This window comes from Nycticebus coucang, chromosome 1 (assembly GCF_027406575.1).
Source record: "Nycticebus coucang isolate mNycCou1 chromosome 1, mNycCou1.pri, whole genome shotgun sequence".
Lineage (NCBI taxonomy): Eukaryota > Metazoa > Chordata > Mammalia > Primates > Lorisidae > Nycticebus > Nycticebus coucang.
The window spans coordinates 164419275-164431615 of NC_069780.1; the positions used below are offsets into that span (position 1 = coordinate 164419275).

The window sequence follows — 12341 nt, forward strand, 5'->3', positions numbered from 1 at the left end:
GCTATTTTTTGGTTGCAGTTTGGCCGGGGCCGGGTTTGAACCCGCCACCCTCAGTATATGGGGCCGGCGCCTTACCGACTGAGCCACAGGCGCCGCCCTCCAATTTTTTCTTTATAGGCATTTTTTTTTAATAAGTGAGACATAAGGGTCTCACTTTTGTTACCCAGGCTGGTCTCGAACACCTGAACTCAAATGATTATCCTGCCTTGGCCTCACGAAGTGTTGCTAGGATTGCAAGCATGAACCGCTGCACCCAGCCCATAGTCTGTTTCATAGTTAGAGAAATTCAAGTTCAGAGGGTTTAAATAGTAGGCCCAGACTACATAGCTGATGGCTGACAGAGGTAGAACTTGAACATGGCCCTGGCGGCTCCATAGTCTTTGGCTAGGGGTGGCCACAGCCAGACTCCCCTAGAAGGGCAGGTGATGTGACAGGTCTGTGTTAACCATGTGCTTAAAATGAGGTACAGATTAGTAACAATAGTTTCCATTTTAAAAAATAGGTCGTTCTGACATAAAGGTTAAGAATATTACTGATATATCCCAGAAGACACTGAGAATTGCTGACCTTCAGGGAAAAACAAGTTACCACCTGGTCTTGCGGGCCTATACAGATGGCGGAATGGGCCCAGAGAAGAGTATGTACGTGGTGACAAAGGAAAATTGTAAGTTACAGATTGCTGGTGAGATACTTTCTATCGTTAAATGCATCATGTTCCTAGTGATTTTGGTTTATAGAGAGACCCTTCCCCTTTTTTGTTTCAAATTTCTCATTTTGTTGCATTTTTATGATTGGTAGAAGAAAGTATAACAAGGCCATGAGATGACTGGATGTTTTTCTTGTTAGTTATTTGAAGCTATTATATCCAGATGAGTACCTAAGAAGTTAATGAATGGAGAAACATCCGAAGTGTCAACCAGTTTAAAATTTTTTGTCCCAGCTATGCTGTGATTTTTAACATGTGCAGGGAAACATAAAAGAAATACCCTTTAAAATTTTTTGTACAGCTCAACACTCATTAAGTTGGAGATGAGAGAAGAGTGATGGCCTTGACTGTCAACCAGCAAAGAACTTTAATTTGATCTCGGGCTTCTCCTCTGTCCCTGAGCTGGAGTTTGCACACAGCTCTTGATTTGGTTCTCTAAAGCAGTGGGCCTCAACAGAGGATGACTTTATCAGGTGGGAGGCAGCTGGCACTGTCTGGTGTCACTTTTGATTTTGTAGCTCTTAGAGGCCAGGGCTGCTGCTAAGCTTCCTGTGGGGCTCAGGGACCACCACCCTGCTCCTGCAGGTGAGCAACTATCTGGCCTTAAATGTCAGAAGTAAAGCTTGAGAAGCCCTGTTTACGAGAAGATGTTAGTACAAAAACTATTACGGTAATTAAAAGTCACGTTTTAATACTTCTTTCCTACTTTAATATTTCTTATATTACTACTATAATAGTTAATATATAATATTACATTTTGTGTTCCTGGAGCAGTTAATTTTGATTTTTTTTCCTACATAATCTGTCAACTTAAATATCTTCTAAAGTAAACTTAGTCTATACTTCATACTAAAAATAGTGATTTTAATACTTGTAAAATTCCCTTTTCAGCTGTGGGGCTAATTATTGCCATTCTCATCCCCGTGGCAGTGGCGGTTATTGTTGGAGTGGTAACAAGTATCCTTTGCTATCGGAAAAGAGAATGGTAATGGTACTTGTGTTTACATTTGTTGTTTTGTTCTTAAAGGGCACATTTACCTAGTTTATGTTTTAAGCCTATTTTTTTTTTTTAGTTGCAATGAGCTAGTAAATTGTTTTAGTCAGAATTCATGCTGAATTTAATATTAAGCAAGAACACAACATATTATTTAAATGTCTTGAAACTAATAGGGTGTAAAAGTATAAACTTTTCCCTAGTGTTTTCAGTAATAACTTAAAAACAATTTACAGACATATATATGGCAATAATTGTCCACATAAAATCTTAATTTTATGATTAAGTTCTGACTTGTCTTGGTGCCTTATTTAGAAAAGCTGGGCATGTTGGTCATTTATTCATTTATTTAACCAATAAGACTAACCATTTGTGGTGAAAAAATGAGCCTGGTCCTCCTCAGACGTACAGCGTAGTGGGGATAAGGGGCATTAAACTACAACATCTACAAGATACATGCTTGCAGCGGGGGCTAGGAAGGGAGGGAGCCAGGGGCCATGAGGAGAGCAGCAGGATCGCGTCACGGGAGGGAGAGTTGGTCGGCCAGTCTGCTCGCTGGGAGAGTCCCAAAGGGCAAGGAGTTCATGACAGGAGCTGTGTGTGGCTGGTGTGAGGGGAAGTGGGGCCGGCAGGGCCCAGCAGGAGAGAGGACCTGCCGGATGTGTGGTCACCTGGCAGGAGCTACCCTGGGTTGGGGGCAGTGGCTGCATTAGTGCACAGACAGATCGTCACCGGCCTCAAAGATGCCATCATTTAGGACAAAGGAGAGAATGTATTCTAGCAATGCTGGTTTGTAAGTCTAAGTAGTAGGAGTGATAGAACTATACAATAGTCTGTCTTAGTAACCATATTCTCATTACCAAAAATGACATTTTATTAACAACTATTTAAAAAAACAAAGGACAAAGTAAGAATGCAGTTGAGAAATGAGAGCGTTTCAGACTTATGTTAACAAAGTAATTTTTGCTGTTGGAATTTCAAATAATAAAGTTCTTTTTAATAGTAAATATGAAAACACGATGCAGTGCTGACTGAGCAAACTTCGCCTTTGTCTGCGTTGCACTTCAGCTCTAGTGAATGATCACCCTAAAGAGCTCCCATTTTTGTCTCAGATATTCATTAAGGCATTTATAAATACTTCAGAATAAGCCTGATGATGTATTAACTTGTATTTAGTAATTAATCTTACAACTATTAAATTTACTTCATCATTCTTTATTTAAAGGATTAAAGAAACTTTCTACCCTGATATTCCAAATCCAGAAAATTGTAAAGCTTTACAGTTTCAAAAGAGTGTCTGTGAGGTAATCTTTTATTTTCTTACATTTATCTTGGAAGTATCAGCTTCTTTTTTCCAGGTTTTATGAAACGTTTTTAACGTGCAAATGTTACTCAGAATAAAAAGTATTGAGAAAATAGCATGCTTTACCATCTGCTCAACTTATAAAATTATTAATGCTACATAAATTGTTTGTGGCTGTGGTCCCCAACTCCTGGGCCACAGACTGGTACCTGTCCTTGGCCTGTTAAGAAGTGGGCTGCACAGAAAGAGGTGAGCAGCTAGGCGCAAAGCTTCCTCTGTGTTTACAGCCCTCCCCAGGGCATGGGCATCACCCCCTGAGCTCTGCCTCCTGTCAGAAGATGGCAGCATTAGGTTCTCATCAGAGCTCAAACCCTGCTGCAAACACTGCTGCATTCGAGGGATCTAGGTTGTACGTACCTATGATGATCTAAGGCCTGATGACCTGAGATGGAGCTGCACTGGGGAGCAGCTGCAAATGCAGATTGCCCTTAGCAGAGAGGTTTGACTGCACAGAGACCATAATAAATCAGTTGCTTACAGACTCCTGTACACATTCCCCCTCTCCACATCTGTGGAGAAATTGTCTTCCATGAAATGTCCCTTGTGCCAGAAAGGTTGGAGACTGCTAGTTTATACAATGCTCTTCTCCCGCACTACTATTTTTTTTTTTTTTCCAGTTTTTGGCCAGGGCCGGGTTTGAACCCACCACCTTCAGTATATGGGGCCGGTGCCCTACTCCTTTGAGCTACAGGTGCCACCCACCCCACAACTTTTAATAGCAAAGAAAATATTGATATGGAGGAAGCAGGTAGCTCTTCTCTATATAGACTACAGAAGTGCAGGGACACATCTTTACAGGCAAACGGGACGATAAGATAATACCCCTTTTTGTGTGAGGAACATTGTAATAGCACTCAGTACTTTGCTCAATTACTGTTTTTAAATTTATTTTTAGGGAAACAGTGGTCTTAAAACATTGGAAATGAATCCTTGTACCCCAAATAATGTTGAGGTTCTGGAAACTCGGTCAACTTTTTCCAAAATAGAAGACACAGAAATAATTTCCCCAGTTGCTGAGTGTCCTGAAGAGAGCTCCGATGCAGAGCCTGAAAACCATGTGGTTGTATCCTATTGCCCACCAATTATTGAGGAAGAAATACCGAACCCAGTGGGGGAAGAGGCTGGAGGGGCTTCACAGGTCGTCTACATTGACGTTCAGTCCATGTACCAGCCCCAGACAAAACCAGAAGAAGAGCTGGAGAGGGACCCTGGAGGGGGCGCAGGCTACAAGCCACAGATGCACCTCCCCATCAGTGCTGCTATAGAAGACATCACTGCTGAAGATGACTTAGATAAAACTGCGGGTTACAGACCTCAGGCAAATGTAAATACTTGGAGCTTAGTATCTCCAGACTCCCCCAGATCCACGGATAGCAACAGTGAAATTGTCTCATTTGGAAGTCCATGTTCCATTAATTCCCGACAATTTTTGATTCCTCCTAAAGATGAAGACTCTCCGAAATCGAATGGAGGAGGGTGGTCCTTTACAAACTTTTTTCAGAACAAACCGAATGATTAACAGTGTCACTGTGTCACTCCAGCCTGCCATCTCAATAAGCTCTTATTACTTGTGTTGCGATGTCAGCACGGGGCACTCTTGGAGGAATCCTGTGAAGTACTGTTGTTAGTGAGGTGAGGTTCACCACGTGCAAGTTACACCAAAAGTGTTAATGTGCTTTTAATGTGGTCTTAAAGGCCAAAGTCTAGTGACTCAGAATCCAGAACCCAAGATTCGGAACTCTTTGTGATCGAGCCAAAGAATTCTCACATGCTCTACCTTCAGGAAACACTTCATGGCCAATACTGACTAGTTACATACATGCAAAACAAACCCTGCCACTCTGTTTTCTGTTCTGCTGTTAATGGTTTTCTCAGATGTATACTTTATGGAATTGAAAGTGGATTTGCAGGCAAGGGAGAAAAACTCCACAGTAACAGATGATGTTTATTTGCCTGACTTTTCCTCCATTCTAGATGAAAACCAAGCACAGATTTTAAAACTTTGAAGATTATTGTCTATCCACAGCATTTGCAAAAATTAATATAATTTTTAATGTAGTGACAGCTATTTAGTGTTTTGTCTGATAAAGTATGCTGATTTCTGTGCCTACTGTATAATGATTATCTAACAGTTGTCTCAGGGGTGCAAACTTGGAGAACACGTGTGACACTGACCCTCTCAAATCAGAACCATGTTTTCTTGTTTTGGTGGGTTTTGCAAACCTTTTCATTATGTGTTACCTTTTATGCTAGCTTCTGTTATTGCAGTAGTTGCCCTAATATTTAAAATTTAAATCTGTAAGACTATAGACCCAAGTTTTTTTTAAAAAAAACAACCATTTTGTGATACAGTGTCAGCTTTATATGAGCAAATTCAATATTATTCATAAGCATATAATTCCAGTGGTTGACCATGTGAGATGACTACTAAGCAATATGTCACGGCATTAGCTATCCGTCTAGTTCTGATTGGCCTTCATTCCTCCTGAGAAGACCGTGCCCTCGAGCCTGGTCACCAAGGCAGAGACCATCTCTGACACCTCCTCATCAGTGTTGCTTCTATTCCTGAGTCTTACCTCTCCCTTTCTCTTGAACCGTCATCATTCCAGACTATCTGGTTCAGTCCTCGCATTTTAAAGTATAAAGCTAAGGAGAGAATGCTGCTTCCAGGAACAGGTAGCCAAGGATTACTTCTGAGTAAATGTCATAAATCGGTTGGACTCCGTGGACACACTTGTATGGCCAGGTACGGCAGTTGCTTGGTGAGCTGTGCAGAGTTGAGCATTCAGTACAGCATCATCTGCCCTCCCAAGTTTCTCATAAGTGATGGTGGTTTTTAGGAAAGCAGAATAAAAAACTGAAAAGACATCTTGTATTTCCCCTGCCCTCAGTTGTCTACGTATTTTATCTTTAGATAGTTAAGGCAAATGTACCTGAAAATTTAAAATACCTGAATAAGTTATGCTTATTTTTTAGTCATCTGAGGTTCTGTAATGTATTTGAAAAGAATAGATCGATTATTTTTTTCAAGTTCATGCTGTATCTTTTTAAAAACCACACTGTGGAAAAAAGCCACAGAACAAGGAACAAAATCTATTTAGGTACTCTGTGAATGAATCCTGATTTTTAACTACTAGGATTCAACTAAATTTCTAAGCTTCATATTATGGATATGTGGAATGACATACAATTAATTATGTACATAGCATATTAAAACTATATAATAGTTCATAGAGGTTTTCAGTGATGAAAAATAGGTCAAAGTGGAGCCATCCCTACACAGTTTTCTCTAGTCTTCCTTTCTGGCCTTTTTGGCTCCTTTCCTGAGCTTCCAGTCCGGGCACTCAGGCCTGGCACAGCCCCCTCTTCCTGCCAAAGCTTGGCATGACTGTGGTCCACTCGTGCTAACTCACGCCTCTTCCCCTGTTCCTGTGTTCATCTCTTTAGGACAAGGATGAACATTGGCTGCGGTAAAAGTTTATTGATCTAAATGATGCTAACCTGAAATAACAGGAAAAGGACAGAAGAGACTGATCTCTGTCATCAATATAAGTGCATTTTAACTGTGACTATGTGGACCCAGTGCCTTTCCTAACCCATGGAAGGAATGGCTCATGTGTTTGGCTAATGGTGAACATCACTGGGGCTGTTAAGTCCTTTCGTTCTGTCCAAGAATTCACTGCTTGTCCTTTATGAAGAAGTTCAGAGTGCTACTCACCCATCCCCTGCCTCTGGAGTACCATACACAAGGATCACTAGGTTAACAGAGAGTAATGCTCTGTTAGTCTGGGCACGCTCCTTATACCTCACTGTATCTTAGAAGAATGTGTTTCAAGTCTGAGGCCAAAGCAGGTTTCCTTGCCTTTCCCCATTTCATTGAAGATAGCCAGACCCATGTGCAGATCGGAGGTTGTTACCTCTCAGCCCCGTCCTCCCTGTACACCTAGGGGGAGCCTTAACACGGGGAGGGGGAGAATAGCCTCAGTCTTGTATCCAGTTGTTTGAGACTGGCAGACGTGCCCTGTGTCAGTACAGAGATCCTGCCTCTGTGGGAGGCGTTTTAATCATGGTTGCACCCTGTCCATTCAGATTAGCTACATCTCCTTTAGGGGGATAATTATGGACCAGTTAGAAAGGGAATCTGGATGAGTGCCCCCAGCCCTTACTAACCTGGGAAATAATTGGGAAATTTCTCTTTCCTCTGCAAAAGCCCAACCATTGGTTAGAAAAATCTAGATGTCAAACTAGAATTATGTTCCATTATGTCTTATGAATAGTACTTCACTTAAGGGATATTTTTACCTCTCTTATAAGTCATTTCGTTTATAAGCCTGTTTTAAATCAAGCTTCCCTTGTGAGGAATGGGGATCGGATCATTATAGAGGTCATTATGAGTACATTTCTTTTGTGAGTGGCTATTTTAAATAATAATAAAAATACTCTTAAAAGCTTAGGCTTTTGACATTAGGTGAACCTTGTGAATTCTGTATTGCATGGATTAACACAGATATGTGATCTTAAGTCTCCAATTTATTGAACCTGTACAGGCCTGGATGTGAGACTGTAGCTCTGAGTATCTGGATAGTTGATTGTGTCAACCTCATTTTCCAAACCAGCATTACTTTTCTCGGCTCATGAATCTGAAGGATTGCATTTAGAACATCTAGTACTATCATACTCTCAGAAATTTGGTAAAAAGTCACATTCTTAAACCTTCATGCATATTATATTATAGTTGAAAATTTGTCCTGTGATTTCTTAACTGTCTTCATACCGTCCATATTTAAAGATCATTGCAAGTCTTTTTTGTATTTGGATAATTAAATGTAGTTTAATGAAGGAGACTAGCAAGTGTTTTCTTTTTACAAAGGGAATTCGAAATCAGTTTTATGGTATTTTGAAATTTAGCTACTCCTTAACATGTCAATATTCAAAAAAATGTTATCTCAAAGTTTTTGACTGCTCAGGGGCACATAATCTGATAAAATTTTTGGTTTGTTTACTATAAGGTCAATTTTGCTTTTTTCTATTTTAAACTATGTTAAAATTTGTACGGCTTTTACAAAATGCCTCTTTTCCTTATATTGAAAGTTTAAAATTAGGCCTTTCACAGTAAAATATACCATCATTAGATTAAAAAGACTCAGGCACTCGAGAAAGTGTACTGACTAACTTCTTGCTGAGTCCCAGCCCAGAGTATTACAGATGCAGTGGAATTTTCCTGAAGGGGGCTGTGTATCAAGGTCTACAGTATGTGGCTCTGAAACTCATAGATGCAGATCTACTATAGAGATGGCTCCACAGTTTGTGTTAAAGAGTCCTGCTCATGTATCACTAGTTAGCTTATTTCTTCATAATTTTAAATGTTGATAGTTTTTGTTTTTTTTTTATTTAATGGGTACAAAACTAGGGACATGTTTGTACCACTAGTGTATGTTTTGGCAAACAAAAAGTGCATTGATGTGTGAGGATAATTGATTAATGTGAGCACTCTTTCCCTTGATGAACTAGTGCATCAAAGCATTAAATTTATTTTAAACCTTTATTTCCTGCTGAATCAAAGTTTCATTGCTGTCATGCCCCTCTTTTATATCTGAAAGAGAATTTTTCATAGAAGAAAATGATTTGTAGCCAAACTTCCAGGTCATTTATCTGTTAGACATAGCCTTAGAATATCATTGGAGCTGACTCAGTTTGAATTTGGTTAATTTTTTTTTATGTCAGTTATGTACCAAGACTATTAATAATACTTAAACCTCTTATTTTGTGAGGTTTTTATTCCCATTCAATTAGTGCTTTTGTCTTATTACATAGTTATATGCATGCTAATTATAATACAGATAAACTTTTTAATTCCAACACAGAAGATAAAGAATAACATTTAGTTATTTGATAGGATTTATTTTATATGATAAAGGTTCAGGGGGTATGATTTTTTTTCTAGAATATATCTAAATCTTTATGATTTTGGGTTATGACAGGAGTCTATTGTTTTTAATAATGAGTACCACTTATTTCTCCCTATATTAGAAATGTTCAAGTTTTGGATTATAAAATCCATCCAAGTTATAAACAGAATTTATCTATACAAGATGAATTCTTAACTCTGCAGCATTTTTATAAAAATTAAAAAGTAGTGTTTTACGTTTGTATGTGTAAGTGCCTAGCTGAAGAACCATAGAAACAATAAATTCAAAAGCTCTTACAGAACTTAAACTATAACTGATTGAATATTGGCCAAAAACAAATCATTAATAACTTACATTATTTTTTGGTTGTTGGAACTGAATATGGTAAGAACAAGGAGATGTGAGTGGGGAGAAAAAGTTCTAATTCATAAGGAAATTTATTTTTATAACATTTACCTGTCTTCTAAGATTGTCTTTACAGTAGCCAGTCAGAACTTTAAAAAAAAGCTAATGCACACCTTATGTGTTGCACTTAAACCTAAAATACTGTGCACACTTGATTGAATGGGTCACTTAAATTACTGGATTTCCTTATACATTTAAAATGTATTTCCCTTTAGAAGTATTCCATGTTAAATGGGTAGCTTTCAACTTCTGAACTTACTGTTTTCCTAAGCATTCCAGTGGTGTAATATGAAATATCAAAATATTTCTAGGTGGTAATACATTTTTTTATTAAAACATGGAAAAGTTGTGAACTATTAGGTTTAACATTAGGGTAAGTATTTTTGCAATCGATTATAGAAAAGAACACTGAATAATGGTTTTCATAAAAATTAGTTTTCCATCTTTACCCAGTTTGATTCCAAATACTTTCCTCATTATTTCTAATATCACATAAGCTAGTGGCTCCTTCTATTTGATTTTTTCCTTCCAACATTAATATTTAGGAAAAATGTGAATAGTGTTGTGAATAGTGGAATACAGCATGCAAAAAAGAAACCGTTGTTGTGAAGGTGTAGGTGCTACGTTATGGAAAAACAAAACCCTGGGATTTGTTTTATCTTAATATTTTCTCAAAAAGGAGCATGCCCTTTTGTTAAATACATTTCAATTCAGAATTGCTTGAAAAAGATTGGCCTGCATAGAGAAATAGAAATCCTAGATTTGAGATAGTATCTGTTCAAAGGTAAAATTGATGATTTTTAAATACTCAACTCTCCTAGCAGGAATTTTCTTTTTTCTTTTCTTTCATTTGCTGGCTGTAAGTCAAAGTCCTTACAACACTAGGAAATTACCATTTTTTACTTTCAAAATTACATTATAGCGAATTACTGTTTACAAAATACACATACTGTGAACAGATACAAGTTTTTGTGTTTTATAAGGTTGTTTGCAGAATGAGTGTTGTTTTTTCTTTTTAAAGGTAGTGTTATATGTTAAATGTTTCCAGTTTTTTATAAATACTAGTAACTGTTTACTAATTTTTGTTTGGTCACATGCTTGTAAATGTAGCTGACAGAAGATAAGGAGAAACTGCAGGTCTAAAATTTCCCTTTTTTCTTCCTTGAAATGTTACCACTACAGACATTTCTTCTTTTTTTCTTTTTAATGTGAATGGTCAATTATGATACGTAGTTCCTAAAATCATGTTTAATAATGTAATGAAACGCTTAAATTTACAAAAATGTGGGTCACTGTGAAAGTTTTGAGACAGATTATATTATGGTCCATTATCGCTTCCAAGAGACAAAGGCCACAGCATCCTTCTGATTGACCCATGCAAGTTTCAGCTTGCTCAGATTTTCCGTTTCTTGATTTTTGTGTATCTCAAAAGTTGCATAATGACCCATGTACAGGAAGTAAACTATAAATTGAAGTATATTTGTGTGATTCAGTCTGATTCACAGAATTAGGAGTTTAATTGGAATAAACAACCCCACTTACAGAGATGGCAACTGAAATATTTCCTGCCTTATGAAAATTTGGATATTGCTGTTAGAATGGGTAATTTGGACATTTTACATTATTGTATAATTTCAGAATTTAGTTTCCATGTCCTTTGGAAAACTCGGTTATAGCAAAAACATAGAATATAATCTAAGACACCATAAATATAAAACTAGTATGCTTGGCTGTTAACTCTAAAGATGTTACTTATGTCTGTTTTTAAAACGTGCATGTATTTAACAATTTTATCATAGTATTGTCATGGAAAAAATAAATATATTTTCTTACATCTTATACCAACAAATCTGGGTATTACTGTTTTTCCTTCTGTTTTAAGCATTTAGGAAAAGTGACTTCTGTTTTGTTGTTGTTAGTATTTTTCTATCCCATAAGAATTATAATGAATGTGAAGCAATTACATAGTGTTATAGTTATATTTTTAATATTTGACTATATTCTCTATTGCTATGCTACTAGCATGATAGCCATCCTTCTGTTCCATTAAATCAGTATTTATCAGAAAAGTTAGCATAAAATGAAATTGTGGGAATCCAGCATGGGTGAGAAATACTCATCCTTAATGAATGGTTTTTTTAATTTATTTCCTCTGAAGATAGTGTAAACATTTATGGAGAGTCTAGAAATAAATACACATACGTATTTCAGCTTACTGAATTTGGAAATACAGTCATTAATTTGGCAAAACCCCAGTAATTTTAAAGTATAAAGTTACCTTAAATAGAAGTTCATAAAGGGAGAAGGGAAGTCTTTAGTCATATGTAGCCTAGACTTACCCAGATCTACAGCTGAAACATGAATGGGCCTGGATTTAACCTGAAAAAACTACAGACCAATTTTAAATTAATTGTGAAACACGTGTTAGTATTTAAGTGTTAGAAAAGTCCAGGCATATGGAGTTTTCAATGCAATGACTTGTTTCCCAGATGGTGAATTCTTACCCAAAGGTAAAGCACCATCAATCCCAGGAACTTTGAAAAGGTCAAAAAGAAAATGATGTCATTTTTAGGGCAAAGAAAAAGAGACATGAATATTTTTTTTAAATGAATGCTATTCAACATCACACTAAAAGTTTAGGTTACAAACTCAAGTTTCTCTGTTAATTTGATCCATACTCTTCCCCTGGAGTGACTGACAGTAAAACTGAATGGAAAATACTCAGTCTGAGAGACCCAGGGAAGTTGCAGTAATGAGAGATGTCTTGAACTGGTTTGGGATTAAATTGGAGATGATTTTATCCTTGGTGATTAGCCTCAGATGAAAGAGACAAGAAAAGCATTTGAGGATGATCGTGACAAAAACTTTTCAGTAGTGGCTCGGTGCCCATAGCACAGTGGTTCCGGCACCAGCCACATACACCAAGGCTGGTAGGTTCGAACCTAGCCCGGGCCAGCTAACCAA

General features: G+C 37.5%; 1 protein-coding gene across 2 annotated transcripts in view; it reads left to right on the top strand.

The window, feature by feature from the left end:
* Nucleotides 1–11226, top strand: part of LIFR (LIF receptor subunit alpha) — a 121170-nt gene extending 109944 nt beyond the window's left edge. For both annotated transcript variants that reach the window (XM_053591928.1, XM_053591918.1), the window contains 4 exons: nucleotides 503–664; nucleotides 1598–1691; nucleotides 2926–3004; nucleotides 3959–11226. In XM_053591928.1, coding sequence (XP_053447903.1) covers nucleotides 503–664; nucleotides 1598–1691; nucleotides 2926–3004; nucleotides 3959–4582 — 959 coding nt within the window. In that variant the 3' untranslated portion in view covers nucleotides 4583–11226. The remainder of the gene's footprint in view (nucleotides 1–502; nucleotides 665–1597; nucleotides 1692–2925; nucleotides 3005–3958) is intronic.
* The last annotated feature ends 1115 nt before the right edge of the window (nucleotides 11227–12341 follow it).